Raw genomic sequence first — 19,259 nt, 5'->3', positions numbered from 1 at the left:
TTAAAAGAAAACAGCTTCAAAACCCATTCTGGTGCTCTTCAAATATTTCTAAAACGCTGTAATAATTTCATTTTAGCCACGTTCAACGCGCAGTTCAATAAGAACATGGCAGACTCTCTATGGAGAATCTATAATCTACGGGGTGTATTCACTAAAGCTTGATGGTCAGTATCACTCATATACAGCCATTGACTTGAACACACACACACACACACACACACACACACACACACACACACACACACACACACACACACACACACACACACACACACACACACACACACACACACACACACACACACACACACACACGAAGACCATTCTGGAGCGAGATTGACATTTTCATCTTGGTTCTGTTCGCGTCAACGCTCTTTGCTACCATTTTCCCCCCCATTCGCTTTACCTTTTAATTTGGGACATGTCAAAAGAATAAGTTAGGGAGGAGTTACGTGGCAGACTATATAATATGATGTATCCTTTTTCCTTCTTCAATGTGGCCAAAAATCCAGCCAGTGGTGTCAAGTTCTGGCTTCTAATAATTTGCATCAGATGTAATGAACCAAAACCCACGCTTTCTGCTCAAAAAAAGTTGTATTTTTTTTTAAGGAGAATAAGTTTTACTAAGCTACAAGTAATAACGGTACTATCATTTTACTGTTCAGCATATTCATTTTTAAGGAGTGGGCAAAAAGTATTCCCCCCCCCTGAAATATGAAATGTTGCTTTTTACAGAACCCAGCATTACCTATCTGTTAAAGCAGCAATACTATGGTACTTCCCCCTTGTTTTCTTATTTGTATATGTAAACCATGTGACAATGTATAATTCTACATTCTTACCTAAACTGGCAATCAATTGGTGCTCCTGTTATAAATCTGTAAAAATCCTGATTGTGTGTCTAATGAAATGGCCGCCTTCTAATTTTGCGTTGCAGTCTGTGAAATGCTGCTGCTGCTGATATGTAACATTATGTTACTAAGTGTCACACGTTGTTACAGCTTTTAGAGTAATAGACAGTCTGCTGGTTGGAACACAGCAACATAACTGTTTGTGATACTTTGTTGCCAAAGGGCAGAGTTCAAAAAAGTGTGGGTGTGTGTGTTTCAATCTGCTGGTTGGAACACAGCAACATAACTGTTTGTGATACTTTGTTGCCAAAGGGCAGAGTTCAAAAAAGTGTGTGTGTGTGTGTGTGTGTGTGTGTGTGTGTTTCAAAAGAGGAAGTGGATATGACTTTCTAAATGTTTGTTGTAGCAACCAAAGGATGATCAGTACATTAAAAAATAATTACAAATGGCAGTAGGAGGTGAAAAATGCACAGTATTATCTAATAACTACAGAACTGATTTATTTTAAAAAAACATTTAGGATTTTTCAAATGTTGCTGCTTTAATCAGAATTGAGCCAATACAATTGTGACTATAATGGATTCTCATAGAATAATTGTTTTGCTAAGCTAAATGTGTAAAAAAAATGTTTCATCATTTAGGTCCTCTCTTTCTCTGATGTGTAATAGTTGTATCTGCCCTTCACATAGGGCGTCATACAACACCTATTATATTTTACTAAATGTTTTTATAGCATTTATTTAGGCACAGAAAATCAAAGTGGGCCTCTTCCCAGTACTCCATTCACAATATGAGGTTTCCAAGGATAACATTTTCTCATTTTATACTCGGTGCGCTATGTTTTGAATCCTCACTCCATGTAGGAATATAATATAATAATCTAATCATTTTTATTTATCATATGCTTTACCAGGATGTACTACATTGAGAGTTGCCTCTGGTTTTTAAGTGTCCTTGACACAGAGTTATAATAGCCGATCGTGACAGTGTTTTGGGTTCAGAGTGGCCCTTATGTCACAATTTATATAACCGCTAAACAAAAAAAATAAGGCTACTAAAGTTGCAATAATCAGGATTGATCTATATTTTCTATAATGGGAAGCATAGGAACTGACATTAAAGCATGTGACTGAGCCGAGTTACAGTTTACAGCAGGGGTGGGCAACTCCAGTCCTCAACGATATAGGAAAGTATATATGCAAACCCTTGCTTCCATACAGTATATTGGTGCTCTTTATTACACCTGGTCCTGATAGGGAATATTCTATAAGTGTGTCTCTTATACACTTTTTTTTAAGCAATATTGTATTGTATTTTCTTTATAAATTCTTCAAAATTCTACCAAGAGGGTTTCTTTGAACAAACCTTCAAGTCTTCTAGGCTGCGGGACACTGGACAATACATCTAATCGGTACCGTATTACAGAAACTGTATGTAATACTGCGATATGGTCTTTTGAGCGCTACGGTTGTGTTTACATCGCATCTTATCTGCTTATTCTGTTCCATTAGCTAACGGAGACAAAGCTCACCTCTATAACAGTACAGTATATGAAAGCACAGGGTACTATGTATTTAAATGCAAGCTGCCTCTGTGTTGCCTTCAATTTTAGTTTGAGAGGAAATTGCTTTTTAAACATCAGGGATTTAAAGTAAATAGTAAAGACCAATTTATATGTCTTCACTCCGTGTTCTGAATGGTGGACTCTATTTAAAGGCTCCTTATTTGTGACGTCTTGAGACCTTGGCATGCACCGCACAGAACTTTACTAGATGTACAATGCAGCTAGCCAAACCATTGTTAGATCCATGCATGTTAACGGGCAGAGGATCACATTATGGATATACTGGGAGGGAAAGTGGTCAATCTCCCGAGTCCCACCAAGAACCAAAGTAAGCAAATGGTCCAACAGATAAAGGTGAAGTGCGTATTAAAATGAGAATTACATAGGACTCCATGAAAAAAATGTGTGTGTGTGTGTGTGTGTGTGTGTAATATATATATATATATATATATATATATATATAAATATATATATATATATATATATATATATATACAAGCAGAATACTTACACCTACCTGTATTACTCCTATATATTAAATCATCTGTTAAATATAATTGACAGGTTAAAATGGACTAAATTCTTATTTAACCACATATCTATAATAAAGAGTATAGCAATATGTTGCAGGGTCTTTCAGCAAAGAAAGAATTGGCTACAAGAACTGAGTGCCAGTCCCGCGAGTGCCAGTCCCGCGAGTGCCTGTCCCGCTAGCCCCTGCCCCCTTCTTCATTAGTAAAGTGATCTATTTACTTCATTCCTCCCATAAATAACTCTGATGGAGCTTATACTCCTCTTGTTTAGTCTCTCGGTTTCCTGGCACGAGTTTAGTGCACCTGTTGCTACTTCATCTTGTAAGTCCCTAATGCCAGAACCCCATACGGTACTTTTCATTGACATTTATTTGCCCCTTTTCCCTGTTTGATAACTGATCCTCATTAGTTTTCCTGGCAGAACATGTAATCCCCCCGCCCGCTAGCATGGATCCTCTTAACGCTTTCACTGCCACAGGTCTCAGCAGTGTTGGTAAAAGAGGCGAAGTCCAAATCCTAACCCTAGTTGTCTCACCAGCCTGGCAGTGTGCAATGTGTTCATCGTTTGGGGATCGGCCCTCGCGGTTCCAATGTGTTTCTGTTTTTCCATCATTATTTCGTGTAGGACCATGTTTTTGTGAGACTGCAAAAATCTAACAGCCCATAAACCTGCTTTATAATTCACCCCTGATTACTAAAGCCCCTCTTACTGCTGCATTCACTTCTCTGTTGGACATGAGCACCCTTAAAAGCACTAGGTATTTCTATTGATTGATATCTCCTTGTTTATGCTCTCAGGCTTACATTTTGAAAGCAGCACTACAGGTTGCATTGCCTGTTTTTTGTCTTGTTGTTTATAGGATTGAAGCAGGGGGTCCCCGGAGCTGCACCCCGCTAATTTCAGCTCCCAGGGACCCTCTGCTTGCAGAGATACTTGCCTCCGTAGCTGTGCCGGTATCGCTGCAGCCAGGGAAATAGTGTGCCTAACATAATGGCGGCGTTTAAATGTTCCCGTGTTACGCGGGCCAATAGGAAGTCGTGATGCCCTCCCTTGCGGCCCATGTGACTCCACCGAGATACCAGCACCCCCTGCGGAGGCAAGTATCTCTGGAAGCAGGGGATCCCCAGGGCTAAAATTAACGGGGTTCAGACCCCCTGCTTCAATCCTATAACATAAAAACAACAGCAATGCAACCTGCAGTGCTGCTTGAACCTGCTGTTAATTGCTGCAGAAAGTATTGCATAGCTGGGTGCACTAAGTTTCTCGTAACTCCAGCATGTTGCTAAATGGAACAGCGCCTTTAAATAGCCAATGGTGTCTAACTTACAAGATTTTACAACTTGTGACTTTTAATGAAGCTTTGAAGACTCCTACCAGGTATATAGTAGGATAAGAGGAGCTGTGACAACCTTCCTAAATGTGTGTTGCCACTGCTGTGAATGAAACGCTGCTCCTCCAACCTGCACAATACTGGCTAAGTGGCATATTGAGCAAACACAAAAGCTATCGCCTGATCAGCAGGAACCATATGACTTATCAGGCTCGACGGGGAGTCCCAAGACTTGAGCCAACGGAGTGCAAATTGTTTTAACAGTGGCAGGCACCTCTTGTTGGTTATAGGGACGCCAGCTTGCTGGCACCTGCGGGGTTTACAGAAACCCGCTAAGAAAAAGAGAAAACGATTCCCTTCTGCATGAAAACCTGTAAAGAGCAGTGTGGAAAATCTGATTCTGCTTCTGGCTGCCCCGTCCTAGCAATGTGAGATGCACAGCGCACTCTATCCTTTTATTTTCACTATATTCGCACCTTTTATTTTTTCCATTCTCCCTTCCTGTATTTCTATTTAACAGTGCACCCTTGGAAATGAGTATACTTCTCTGTTTTGTGGTAAAATTGATATACACGTGCCTATAAAGCTTCTTTTTCTGAAGTAGTAAAAAAGGAGGGAGAGGGAGTAGGGGGCATGATACCTTTTTATTGGACTAACAAGTAGTTCATCTGCTACACGCTTTTTAACCTCTCAGGGTAGGGGTTGACCTGATGAAGGACCCTGAGAGGTTCGACAGCTTGTAACATATCAACTACTTGTTGGTCCAATAAAAGGTATCACACCCCCTACTCCCTCTCCATCTTTTATTACTACATGGAAGAAAGGACCAATATTTCGACCCACCTTTCTTTGCCTATTTCCTAAAGGATCGCTCCCAATCATTATATTGTGTTATGTAATTGAAATTTGTGTGGTGTCTACCCACACCGTCATCTACTCTTCCCCATTACTGGAGACACTTTGCCGTAATAGAAGATTCTTTGTTTCGAAGGTTGTTAAAGAGCGTTTAAGGCACCAAGTGGGGGACATATTGGTGAAAGTCACTACACACTTTGCACTAACTGCAAATGTTTACATCCTGACAGACACATTGAGACATGTGTCTTGCTTATCATGCCGAGCCACCATTCTATACATGTTAACATCTCTAGATTTGTATATTTATTATTTTTGGTGGCCGTGTGTGTTTTTAACAAAAAGCTGTATAAAATGATCTGGTAAAAGCTAGCTATTATTGATGCTTTAATGCTGCTTTGCTATGTTTCCGGCAGATGGTACAAGCTGGAATCCAAACAGGGAAAGAAGAATAAGGAGAGAGGAGAGCTCAAAGTAAACGTGCAATTCATGAGGAATAATATGACGGCCAGTATGTTTGACCTGTCCGTGAAGGATAAGACACGCTCTCCGTTTGCCCGGCTAAAGGACAAGATGAAAGGCAGGAAGGCAGACGGCTCTGTCTCTGACACCTTGTCTGCCATCATCCCCAGCACCAGTGACCTGCACCCTGGTCAAGAACCCACCGGCACAGATATCCAGATAAAAACCAAACCCAAGAAGCCATTCCTGCTGGGCCCGCAACGCCTGTCCGCGGCCCATTCTATGTCTGACCTGACTGGACCCCATTCCTCCCGCTCAGCGGCTATGGGACTGCCTGTTAAACAGACTCTTGACTCAATCAGCTCGGCTGAAGAGAGTGGTGAGTTTAATACAGTACCTCGAATGTAATGACTGCCACAGAATATGGAAGCTATAATCAGGGCCGCTGAAAGCTTTCATTGGGCCCAGAACTAAAGTTTCTCCTCAAGCCCCCCCTCCCTTGCGAGCCCTCCTCTTCCTCTTACACCCTCCCCCGACCCCTCTCACGCACCTCCCTTTCCCCCTTCTTACACTCCCCGTCATCGTCTCTCTCCCCAACCTCACTTTTCCATCATCTCCCACTCACCCCTTCTTTATCACTCTCCCCAACTCACTCTTCCCCTCCCCCTCTCTCACTTCCCCCCCCCCCACATACTCTCACCCCTCTCTCGCTCATTCTTCCACCCCTCACACGTTCACTCTACCCCCCCTCTCGCTAACTCTTCCCCCCCCTCTCGCTCACTCTTCCCCTCCCCTCTATCTCGCTCACTCTTCCCCCCCCTCTTGCTCACTCTTCTCCTCCTCTCTTGCTCAATTTCCCCCCTCTCTCTCGCTCACTCTTCCCCCCCTCTATCGCTCACTCTTCCCCCTCTCTCTCGCTCACTCTTCCCCCCCTCTCTCTCGCTCACTCATTCCCCCCTCTCTTACTCACTATCATCTCTCTCTATTACTCTTCCCCTGTCTTACACTCTTCTTCCCTCTCTCTACCAGCTCTCCCCCTCCCTCTATTGCTCACTCACTCTCTCACCCCCTCATCTCACACTCTCCCCACCCCGCTTCTCTCACACTCCCCACCATGCTTCTCACACTCTCCCCCTGTCCTCCCTCTCTATTACTCTTTCCCTGTCACACTCTTCCCCCTCTCTCTACCAACTCTCCACCTCCCCCTATTGTTCACTCACTCTCTCATCCCCTCCCACGCACACACAATCCACCCCCCCCACACACACAATACCCCAACCACAATATACACACAATGCCCCTCACCACAATATACACACACTATTGCCCCCTTCCCCCATGACACACAGACGCACACCACTTTGCTTTACCTTCGGGCCTCCCCGTGCATGGATGCAGAAGTTGAGTCCAACTTCCGGCATGGACCAGCAGTGAGAGGAGGAGGCCTTGCAGCTGCTAGGAAAAGCTGGGGTCCTACAGCCTTCAGAGGTTTGGCAGCCGGATGCAGAAGTTGGGCTCACTTCCAGCACCGGCCAGACCCCCTGCACCTGCTGGGCCCGGGACAGTTGGCACAGCTCTCCCCCCTCCGTCGGCGGCCCTGGCTATAATTACTGTACACTGAATTGGCATGTACGGGTGCATATTCAGCACTCCTCAGCCAACCTCTATCTCCCGTGTTATAATTGGGTCCAGTTCTTGGCCAATATGGCTTCTACGCTCCAGTCTTGTGCATATCTCCATATTATGCTATATATAACTGCAATGTTCCTATTCTTGCCCAGTGTTCAGTTAATACTGCTTGTATGTTTCAACCCTGCCTGATGTTTCAACCCTGCCTGGTACATAGCTATGTCTACTGAGAATGCTCACTATTTGAGAGCCAGTCAATTCCACAGAACTCTGAAGCCTCAAGTATTTAAAGGGGAGGGACTCGTGATCTAGAAGACTGAAATTCTATTCTACAAGACTGTCTGAGCGTGGGATGGTTCCCGTCATCCCTTGGCCTGAATAGCAATATAAGGCACTCCTTGTGACTATCTAAATCAGGAGCTATATGGCTGCAGGGTAGATGGCACTGTTGCTTTTATACTGTATATAAATAAAGTCAATCATTTTGGTAGTTTTGGCATGGAAAGCAGAACTACATTTTCACACAGTGAATCCCTGATCCAAATTGACCGAAGCTTATGAGGATAATTAACATATAAGGTCATAAGAGAGGACTTAGTTTCTTCTGTCCTCGCCACTTGTTAACTGGTTTGTCCAGCTCATGCGCATTGTACCATGTCTCATTGTCTACTATTGTCATGTCCTCATTCTAGGAAGCCTCATGTCCCCCCACAGACGGACCCTGAGCGCAGACACCTCAAAAACGAGCCCCTTGGAAAACACTCCCACTGGAATGGACTGGTCACTCGGTGGAGGCATTGACCCTGTCCCGAATGCTAGCGCTGCCCTTCCTCAGAAGTTCGCCACGCTACCCAGGCAGTGGACTCCCTATGAAGACGACAACGATTCTTGGCAGAGCAGCAGCAACCCTGCACCCGGGGGCACCTCTCTTGGCCTGTTCTCCAAAACCGGGGAGGGAAAGAAAGAGGTGAAGAAGAAGGACAAAGTCAGCCTGTTCGACAGAGTGACCGGCAGAAAAGAGGGCAAGAGGTCTGAGCGGCAGAGCCAGGAGAACTCTGACAGGGGCTCAGTAGCCAGGTCCCTGGATAGTGTCACCCAACCCCAGGCCTCCAGTTACGATTCAACAAATCCCTTTTCAGCCCACTTCAGAATGGGAAGCCAGGTGCCAGAGCCACGGTAATAATAACCTCATCTCTTTGACATTCTTTTACACGCTTCAGTTAGACACATAATCAGCAAGCATACCGGAGAGGGAGAGGTTGAGCCAGCCCTGTCCAGGGAGCTTTGTTTTTAAATGACTTCCTGTCTTTCACTTTGCTACATAATTTCCACAGAAAATGTAAAGTTCTCATGTTAAGTGTTGCAGGAGTATCAGAGTATTTAGATATTTAAACATGCTTATACACTACATAAGTGTTTTTCAACCGGTGTTCCTAGGGACCCTTGGGTTTCTGCGGGCATCCCTATAGGGTTCTGTGCAATTTTAAGGTCATTTGACAATGGTACCAAATAGAGAATCATTTACAATGCATCTGATCTCAGGCGCGATATTAGAGATGGTTGGGGTTCCTTACAATGCATCTGATCTCAGACACGGTATTAGAGAGGGTTGGGGTTCCTTACAATGCATCTGATCTCAGGCGCGCTATTAGAGAGGGTTGGGGTTCCTTACAATGCATCTGATCTCAGGCGCGCTATTAGAGAGGGTTGAGGCCCCTTAAAATGCATCTGATCTCAGGCGCGCTATTAGGCCTGGGACATGGTGCAGGGAGCGGCGCTGGGCAGCGCTGACGCTCGTGCTCTCCTGCTCAAGCAGGAGATTTTTATTGTTCCTGCATGAGCGTCAGCGAGCGCGCTTGTGTGCCGGATGGGAGGCTTTTGGGAGGCGGGCCTGGAGGCGGATCGGGAGGCGGGGCAAGGGCGCCACATCACGGCGCTGATGTCACGGACTGCCATTGGCTTCTGGCAGTCACATGACTGGCCCTGCGCTTGCATGAGCGGCAAAATGTAAACTTGCCCATCTCCTGCATTTCCACACGCTTCCGCACTCCTGCGGAAGCGCCGTCTAAAGCCGCGCTGATAGGGATAATGTTTCCCCTCAGCACGGCTCAGCGCGCTTCAGCACGGTCTTTTTGACCATGTCCGAGGCCTTAGAGGGGGTCGGGGTTCCTTACAATGCATCTGATCTCGGACACGCTATTTTAGGGGGTTGGGATTCCTTACAATGCATCTGATCTCGGACGCGCTATTAGAGGGGGTTGGGATTCCTTACAATGCATATGATCTCGGACGCGCTATTAGAGGGGGTTGGGGGTCCGCAGAATTTCACAATATAATTATAGGGTTCCTTAACCAAAAAGTTTTTCTAAATTACTACACGACAGTATTTGTATGTCAGAGTTTGTAGATTAAATGTTTTCCTTTGCTGCTAGATAACATTCTTATTTTATCTTCCGTACTCTCACCAGGCCCCCGTCCATACAGCGGCACAAGCAGAATAGCGTGTCCTGCTCTGTAACTGACTGACTGCAGCTGTGGTCCCGGCTTTTTGCAGGAGCAGTCAGTGTGCAGAGACTGGCTGCTCTAGTCGGCTAATCAGCTGAAGTGAAAATTTCTCAATTTGCAGCCGGCGACAGGTGTGAAAGGAGAAAGCGCCTTTAATTTGTATGTGTCGTCAGGACCTCTACAGAGGACCCAGAAAAGTTATTAGCAAGGTCGTTGGGGATACGAAATGGGTAATTAAGCAGACCCTGGGAGATGGAGTTTTGGTAATTAAGAAAGTCCATAGCACTGGACACTGGGTTTGCAATGAATAGTGTGATGCTGGGAAACAGGCCACATCAGGACGAAAGGAAACACGCTACACCGTTCAATCCAATCTGTAGGAGTGAGGGGGTGCTGAGATTAGGGACATGGTACCATGTTTGGAGCCATTGACTCTTCAGGTGTAATTGTATTATAAAATTTATTATAGTGTGTGTATATATACATATACACACGCACATACAATAGAGTGTGTGTGTATATGTGTGTATCGGGGATGTACATTTCCACATTTGCTGAGTGACCTGTGCGACATCAGAGCAGGATCGGGTGACTGACCGGTCACTCAGGGCTGTGCCTCTTAGTGTGTGGTGCCTGGTGGGGGACACACACTGGAGAGCAGCAGCAGAGGCACGTGACAACTGGGGAGGAAGAGCGGCCCAGCACTGTCCCCGTTCTACTCTCCATGAGGTCCGTATCGGTGAGGAGAGGTCATTTTTAGGAGCCAAAGATTAGCAGGGGTGGGTGGGTAGCAGAGACCAGAATTGCTGCACGCCGCTTGACCCCCCGAGCCCCCCCCCCCCTCCAAAACAATAACAGCTTGTTAAAATTCTACCTGGTTCCTAAATGTTCTACATTTTTGTCCACCCCTGGAAATATATGTACTGGAAAAAACCTCCGGATAGGCAGGTGTGGTGCACGGTAAAGGATAAATAGTTATAGTCTGTGAGGATTCCTAGAGATCCAATATACTGGCGCAGCACAGGAGATAAGTCACGTAAAAGTGGTTTATTGGGATAAGTCACATAAAAGTGGTTTCTTGTGCTTGTTCTTCTTCTCACTTGTGCTCACAAGTGATATTTTTATTTGCTATATGCTATACGGTGGAGGTTTTTTGTCGCCTTTTTCACCCACCATAACTTATATAAAGTATGATAAACCAACCTCACACTGATGAGACCCAAAAGGTCGAAACATGTCTGTGAGTGGTTTTACTGGATTTGCATCTACAGGCAGTCCTCGGTTATCCAACGGAATCCGTTCTGGAAGTAGCGTTGGATAGAGTCCCATATTAATCAGTGGCGGTGAGCAGGTGTTGGATAACCCATTCTGGCGTCGAAAAACGGCCCATAGTGTTGCATTCTAAAGCATTGGATATGCCATTCGTTGGATAGCGAGGACTACCGGTACCCCATGCTGTGCTTAAAAGCTGTGTGAAAAGCGAGGATTGGCTTATAAGGGTTCCATGTAAAAATGGATTTCAGGCAAAAGGTGACACAATGTGCTCATTTGCATGTCATTTCTTAGAATCCCTTGCCGCAGTGGAAGCACTGTCTGCTAGTGATAATGGCGAAAGGCAGGGTTGCAGACCTGCCTAAGACTTGTGAATTTGTAATATATATAATAATATATATAATAAAAATGTGTGTGTATGTGTGTGTATATATATATATATCTCAAAACGTAAGCGCTCGTTTAAATTAGTCCAATAAATAGATCTTTACATTTTGAAATAACCCAGAAAGTAATGTGAAATGTAATCTATGAATTACTAATAGTCTGATGACATATAAGACAAAAAAATATGCAGAGAGAAGGATATTCAGCGCTCGTGCTGCAGATGTAGAAATTGGAAAATCCCTTTGCTGCACGTGCATGGAGCGTCTCCCCAGAAGCTCCCACTTCAAAGGTGATCCCCCCTAAAAAGGGGGGAGGACACCCTGAGAAACAGAAAAGAAAAAATGCACAAATGCGCACCAGGGATGAAATTAGTATTGTTTATTATTAAAAAATACACATAAACAGCTGAGAGCATCCAACCCCTCCTCAGCTAAATGGGTTAAACTGCCCAGATACATAAACCATACATATGGACTCTAAAAATAGAATACCCTAAACAGTAAAGCACACACAGTAAAAATCAACAATCAATGTTATAAGTAAGCAAAGAAAGTAACAGCCCAAGGTAATTTAAGTTAAAACCGCCATAGAGGACAATAATACCGCTGACAGGGGGAAACGAACACTCACACTGGGGCAGAGGTGGGGGTCCACGGGAAACCGCACAGGATCCGGATCGCGGCACCGCAGAAGATGGAAAAAACGCCACTTGTGCCTCAGGCGAGACGGAGCCTGCCTGAGGCACAAGTGGCGTTTTTTCCATCTTAAAAAATATTAATTAAAAAAATGAATGATCCACATTAATGTCCATGATAATAGTTAATTCAAAACTGTAATAAAAGGATATATATATAATGCCGTGACGTCTCCACAGCCTCTCAGGAGAATTAACCATATCCCCAAGAGATCTATTTAGAAAAAAGAAGAGAGAGGCGCGTGTCACATAGCATAATTCTGTGCTGATATTTATTCAAAAATAGAAGGTGTAAAATAGCACACTCACAAGTGTAGCTAGGATATGCGCATGTAGAGATAATCTGTCTCAGAGAGATGATACCCATCGGAACTTTTCAATTGCCAGGACAGGGGATCAACACTTGGGATTCCAGCAGCCAAGATGAAGCAATAATATCCTTGAGTAGAATCCTCCAAGGGAACAGAGTAGCAGTGCAAATAGGTGCAATGTAGTGCAGTTCAATAAATGTGGCACTCAAACCACTGTGAATTGCGCATGTGTCTTGATACACAAGCCCCTTGTGATAGCGTGATGACGTAGTATGTCACAGCATCCGGGTCCCAACGCGTTTCGTCATCAAACGTGACTTTGTCATGGGAGTAAAGAATGGAATGTCCGTGCTTCTTTTAAAGCCTGTTCAGTCTCTTTCAACTCAGCTGAGAGTAATACTCAAATACGGACATCCAATGTAACAGCGCTACATAGAAAATATGCCTCATAATGCAAAGAACTATTTTAAGCTAACAACAACAAATAACAAATAGTAGAAAATATACATAATGTACATATTAATAAAACGGAACCTCTAATAGGTTTAAAACAAATGACAGCAGAAACCAACATTATAAAATGTAGTAAGTATACAAATGGCATTAATAAAAACTCATGAATAAAATATGTTATAATTATGCTACCTATAACACAATAGTAGTTTGTGATGCCAGACTATCCACAAACAAAGGATGAGTGGGAAGGAAGGGAGGAGGGGGAACGGGGGTATTGGGACGGTGGGGGGAGGGGTTAAGGGGAATGGATAGAGGGGAGAGGGAAGGGAAAAGGGTGACTGGGCAGGGGAAAAGGGAGAAAGGGAGGGGGAAAGAAAGAATAGGCTACGGTTATAGTGCCGGCGACGCGATGGTGACGTCAGGCTGCGGTTGCTGGAAAAATCAAATTGAGATGACTTCCAGTGATCGCGACCAAAACGTTGCGCTGTCATTACGGCGGCAATGCATTTGTTTTGGCGCAACTTCGCATTGCTGTCGCCGACACTATAAGCGCAGCCATAGAGATGTGAAGGGAGAGACATATCCAACATTAGATATAGTATACAGTATATTGTAATTATATTCTCAGGCTAGAAGCAGTTCCTATGTGTTTGTATGAGTGAACATCAATGAAGCACCACAACGAAAGAAAGAAGCGGCAGATGCAGGAAACGGTCTCTCTGTAGTAGCCACGCAGAAGGCGTCACTCATTCCTAATAGTATTTCATTATTCTATATAGTGCTGAGGAAAAGACAAACAAGGAACAAACCTTAATATTAAAGATATTGTTGTGATGTTTGAATAGAAATAGAAGAGAATAAAAATATAATGCATTTAATCACTAGGCAGTAAAATCATAATACCTAAAAAGTACAAGTGGTCCAGTGTTCAGAACTTCCTCAGCTCCAAAAAGAGAGGCATGGATCAGTATATCAGCATAAATATTATCACAAATTGCTGTGAGAACAGTGAAAAAGAAGCACGTGAAAGATCTGCAGCAAACGCTCGTTCTCCATCTTACTGCAATGTGACATACAGTAGCCGCGCAAATAAGAAGGAACAATAATAAATCGGGGCGTTTCAACCACTTAAAAAATGAGGGTCTCTAAAAATGAAGGATGTCAGTGTAGTGCAACCGCATTAATCCTATGTATATAAAATTGTATTGCTTCCGCAGGGCCTGTATTTGAAGTTTTCTATATTATGTGGAATTTACAACATATAGTATTTTTTTTAAACATGGGAGAAGTTAAACAACCTCAATTAAAGGAGCAATTCCCACTTAAAAAATAATTTAAAATATTTTATGTTTTATATAGGATTGAAGCAAGGGGTCTCGCAGCTGAACCCCATTTATTTCAGCTCTGGAGACCACCTGCTTCCAGAGATACCGACCTTCGTAGCGGGTGCCGGTATCTCTTTGCAGTTTTCTGCAGTTTAAAGCTCCCGCGTCACATTGGCCAATAGGAAGCCGCCACCGGATGACGTCTTCCCATTGGCCTGCAGGTCGTGGGAGCTTTTCAAAAGCGGCCATTACGTAAACCCTGGGTACGAGCCAGAGCGGCTACCTGCACCCCCCTATGGAGGTAAGTATCTCCAGAAGCAGGGATTCCCAGAGCTGCAATTAATGGGGTTCAACTGCGGAGACCCCCTACTTCAATCCTTAAAGCAGCGAGACGCGCCTTTTTTTTTTTAACACATTTTTCTCGGGACACCAGCGGTAATTTCCTGAGGATTCCAAGGGATTCCTGGAACTGTCAGTGTTGGGTGATATACCGGTAGGAGAGTAATATCGCGATAATAAAGCATTCCCATAAGTTGACATTAAACAATGTATTATCGCGGTATTGCTACCAGCTGGTCACTCGCTATTTAAGATGCAGCAGCTTTAAAGAAGACCAAGCTGCCCGTGGAAACAGGAACATGGCTCCAGATCATTTTACCCTGTGCTGACCCCATCCCCCTGATTTGCTTCCTTCCGTCCCTCTCTGATGTCCAGGGACAGGGGGGAAGCAACAGTATTCTATTTATTTTAAAATGATATGTTATTTAAAAACACACTTACATTGGTAATAAATGTTAAAATGTAATATTTTCCACATTGTTTTTAACATTTATTAGAAAAAAAAATGTCCAAATTGAAGTTATCGATGTCTTCTGTCTTTATTGTGTTCTTTTCTGTGTTTCCTATTGCACAGATAATTATCACAATAGTTATCATGATACATTTCTTAACATTCTATCAGGGGAAGTGATTTGTTGCCCAACCCTACACTGGAATAAGTAATGTTGGCCATGATTGACTTCTGCCTCAAATGTTTTACGCTCCAGATTTGGTACCTAAAGTTCAGATAGAAAATGAGACTTTCCTGGGGTTTTATAGAGCTGGCTCTGGGTCACAAACCAGAGGCTCTGAATCAAAAGCCCATTACTTTAACCATCTTTCCTGCTGTGGTACACCATGTAAACATGGGTTTATGATCTCTTCCTTTGCAGTAAAGTATTTCAAGAGAGCACCGGCCCCAATAATTCATCACCCTGTAATTAGTGCCGTTCCATGATTGTTTGCAACTTGCACATTAGGCAGTAATGAGACTTAATAGAAATGTTAATGATTGCCATGCATACAGAAGAGTGTCTTGGCTCCTTGGCATCTTAATAAGAATTCTAAACACACACTGCCTGCTTTCTGGAGCACAGGCCTTCTCAAATTCTTAGCAATTATTTGGGACAATGGCCTAAAGTGTATTTCCCCCCTTCCTTTTTTTTTTATGGTGGTAGCCGTCAGGATAAGGTAGTAGGGATACTACTTCAGACTAGGAGTAAGATATACTGAGTAGTGTCAGGGGTGGGTCGTTAATGTTACATTCGGGGGTAAGAGGAGTCATCTTCCATTTCCCTGCATCACAGGACACGATCTCCTCTACAGAATGAGCACTTTAAGGGCATGGTGTAGCCACAATGTCATGGGACCCCTGGAGTGCCAGACCCCATGACGTATGTCTTGGGGCACCCAAAGGGTTAAAGGTGTGGTTCCACCTTGGGTGTTTTTGTCTTCTATTAATGAAGCAGTGGGTCTCCGAAGCATGAACCGCATTAATTTCAGCTCCGGGAACACCCTACTTCCCAAGATACCACCGTAGATTCTACTGGTAGCAGCTCCGGCTGGGTAAACAATATGGAGGCTCAAATCTACCACGGCACAGGAGCCAGTATGGAGCCGCAACGTCATCCTTCGCGGCTTCTTAGTGGCCCGCGTTCCATGGGAGATTAAATAACCTGGGAGCACCTACGGGTGTTAGTATCTCAGGGAGCAGGAGGTCGCCGTAGCTCAAATTAATGTGGTTCCATTCCGGAGACCTCCTGCTTCCTACCTAGAGAGAAAAGAAATCAACATGGAATGCTGCTTTAAGTGTACAAATGATTTTTATTTAAAAATGTGGAAAACAAATGCATAAGGGAACTAAAAAATGTACTTCCCCAAAAATACACCATCTGATTTATGCAATCTGCACCAAATGCGCCCAATCCCAGGCCAAAGAGGTCCACAGTCACGGCAAAATCTGCCAAATTCATTAGAAATCTTGTCTCTAAGATGGAGCTATCAGGCTCTAAAAATGTACCTTATCTTTCCCCAGTGGACGGGACGGCTTGTAGTTTATCATTGCTGTGCATTAACAGCACAGGGTGCACCATATTCAGTATGTTGTAAAGAGGTCTTCAAATCAATGCAACTAAAATCACCTCCAATGCAGGGACGACCTCTTTACCGCATATTGAGCCTCTGTGCCAGTTACTTTAAACTGGTTATGTAAATGTAATACTGTAAAATGACAATAATATGGCAGCAGTATTTTGAAGTACTTGGGTTAGGCTGGACTGCTGGGTATCAATACATTGCTAAAAGGATCATGTCCTTAAATCTTTAACGCCGTAAAACAAAGCCTGCCTTGTTTTTTTTTTTTTACACATTAGCTCACACGTGAGACTTTCGTCCTCTGATGACCCAGGCACAGCACATACGGGACGTAATACGAGAGGAGCGGGCGGGAACCATCACAGCCGCGGAAAAGCCGTAAGTGAAGAGTTGGTTCTGTGACAATGTGGCGTGGCGCTTTGTGTATCATTATATTACTGAGATGTGGGAAACTCTGCGTTAAGCGGATCTAGCGATTAGAGAATTTAAAAAAAATAATATTATTTATAAATGTTTTACCAGGAAGTAATACATTGAGAGTTACCTCTCATTTTCAAGTATGTATTGGGAATAGAGTTAAGATGACAAATAATACCTGGTTACAAGTACAGTTACATTAGTGAACAGGTTATACATTATATACAAGACATTGCATGCACAGTTAAAGATAATATATATTATAGGCGTATGTAACAGTTACAGACCAGATTAAAATGTGAGACAGCCTTAGATTTGAAAGAATTTAGACTGGTGGTGGCTGTGAGAGTCTCCGGTAGAATGTTCCAGTTTTGGGGTGCACGGTAAGAGGAGGAGTCAAATTTAGCAAGTTACCATATTAAGTAAGTTGACATTTGAAACAAAATTGTGATTGGTGACCTAATGTTGGCGAATCGCTTGGGAACTCTGACTCAACCGCAACTTTTTCCGTAACTTTTTCCGCAAGTCCAAAAGGTCAAATTTTGTCTGGTTCGCAGTCTTGTGCAAAGGTTTTCACATCTCTAATGTGCGTGCGCCATCTTGGTGCAAATCAGCTGGTCGCTGTGCAGGTTAGAAGGACTAGTAAGTGGAATGCTTAACCCCTTGGCTGCCAAATGGGACTGCAGTGCATTGAAGTCCTATCTCCCCACCCAAAGGGTTAAAAGAGGAGTGTGTAAATAAGGTTTTTAATGCTATTTTCTTCCAGCACCTCTCCCTAATTGAAGTCACAAATGTGAAAATGTTCTGGATGCATGTTTTGCAAAAGGGACTTTTAATTACCAGGTAACACTCAGTTTGTATGCAGTCTACATTCATACTCACATTGGCTAATTTAGTGATCATTCCTAAAATCTGGTATGACTAGGACAAGGATTGATTTCAAAAGCACTGATCTCTATCGCCAATTGTGAGAACAATTCTATAGGTCGTTATGTCAGGAATAGCAGCAGTTGATGAGGAGCACAGCCAGGAAAATCTGACTTCTAACTTGAGAGACGAAGAAGGAAAAAAAGCAAGCAACTCCAAAATAGCAATGAGGTCAGGTTTATTGCAGGCTAAAGAGACAATAAAAGGACCACACGAACGCACCTACGCATTTCGTGTAATAGCACTTTATCAAGTTATCACCTTGATAAAGTGCTGTTGCATGAAACGCGTAGGTGCGTTCATGTGGTCCTTTTATTGTCTCTTTAGCCTGCAATAAACCTGACCTCATTGCTATTTTGGAGTTGCTTGCTTTTTTTCCTTCTTCATCTCTCAAGTTAGAAGTCGGATTTCCTTGGCTGTGCTCCTCAACTGCTGCTATCCATTGGAATCATTTACCGGATGAACTGCACGCCCCTGATGTCTGGAGTGTCCCCAGAAGTACACAGGTAAAGGGCCGCAGTGCCCTGTCATATATATTATATATTCCTGTGCAACTTGATTATCATATGAATCACTTATACTGGTTGGGTGTTTATTAATGTGTCATATCTGTGGTTGTCAAGTGGACACCACTAGACACATATCCCTCCCTATTGTGAGTTCATTCATTATTCCTGGACACCCCATTGTCATCTGGATTATTATGCTGATTACATGTTATAGATGGAACTCTCTCTGATTTTGGAGCATCACATTCTACCTTATTCGTTATGTCAGGAAACAGTATTCTGTTCCTTGCTCTCCATTCTTTCTCTCACTCTCGCCCTCTCCATCTGCTTTCTCGTTCCTAAAAGAGTTTCAGCCCGAAGAAGTAACATTGCAATCATTCCATCACCAAACACACCCAGCAGACTTCACAATCTTGGCCAGAAGCTTGTCCACCTCTATTCACTCCTTTTTCGCACCTGTGCCTCATTGTATCACCTATCTGATCTTAGTAGAGCGAACATTTAGCAATAATATCATTATTTCTTAGCTTTTTTTTTTTTTGTTCTTGGTGCCAGCACCTGTCTCTCTCCCGAGGGTAGAAGTGTTGAAGGTGCAGTCACGCTCTCCCTCAACCTTAATTAGAAGCTGGAACGGCCACAGAAGTGAGATTCCAGGAGCATTAGAACAATCAACCTGTGCTGGAGGAGGCCTTGATTTAACTCTCCTTATCTGACTTTTCCGTCCCTGCCTTTCCCATATGACTAGAATGTCAAGCTGCACCCCAACAATTTAACAGTTGCCATGGCTAAGGTTACAATCTATTATTTCATTTTGAAGTC

At 43.6% G+C, this 19,259-nt stretch overlaps 1 protein-coding gene across 4 annotated transcripts in view; it reads left to right on the top strand.

Moving 5' to 3' along the window:
* RAB11FIP2 (RAB11 family interacting protein 2) overlaps positions 1–19,259 on the top strand; it is a 37,516-nt gene that overhangs the window by 3,979 nt on the left and 14,278 nt on the right. For 3 of the 4 annotated variants that reach the window (XM_075612016.1, XM_075612015.1, XM_075612014.1), the window contains exons 2-4: positions 5,551–5,975; positions 7,918–8,401; positions 16,866–16,965. In XM_075612016.1, coding sequence (XP_075468131.1) covers positions 5,551–5,975; positions 7,918–8,401; positions 16,866–16,965 — 1,009 coding nt within the window. Of the gene's footprint in view, positions 1–5,550; positions 5,976–7,917; positions 8,402–9,693; positions 10,482–16,865; positions 16,966–19,259 lie in introns of those variants that run through there. The other variant, XM_075612018.1, reaches the window with a different exon arrangement.

This window comes from Ascaphus truei, chromosome 8 (assembly GCF_040206685.1).
Source record: "Ascaphus truei isolate aAscTru1 chromosome 8, aAscTru1.hap1, whole genome shotgun sequence".
Classification (NCBI taxonomy): domain Eukaryota; kingdom Metazoa; phylum Chordata; class Amphibia; order Anura; family Ascaphidae; genus Ascaphus; species Ascaphus truei.
The sequence above is the reverse complement of the archived record's forward strand: the minus strand, read 5'-3'. Positions and strand labels throughout refer to the sequence as shown.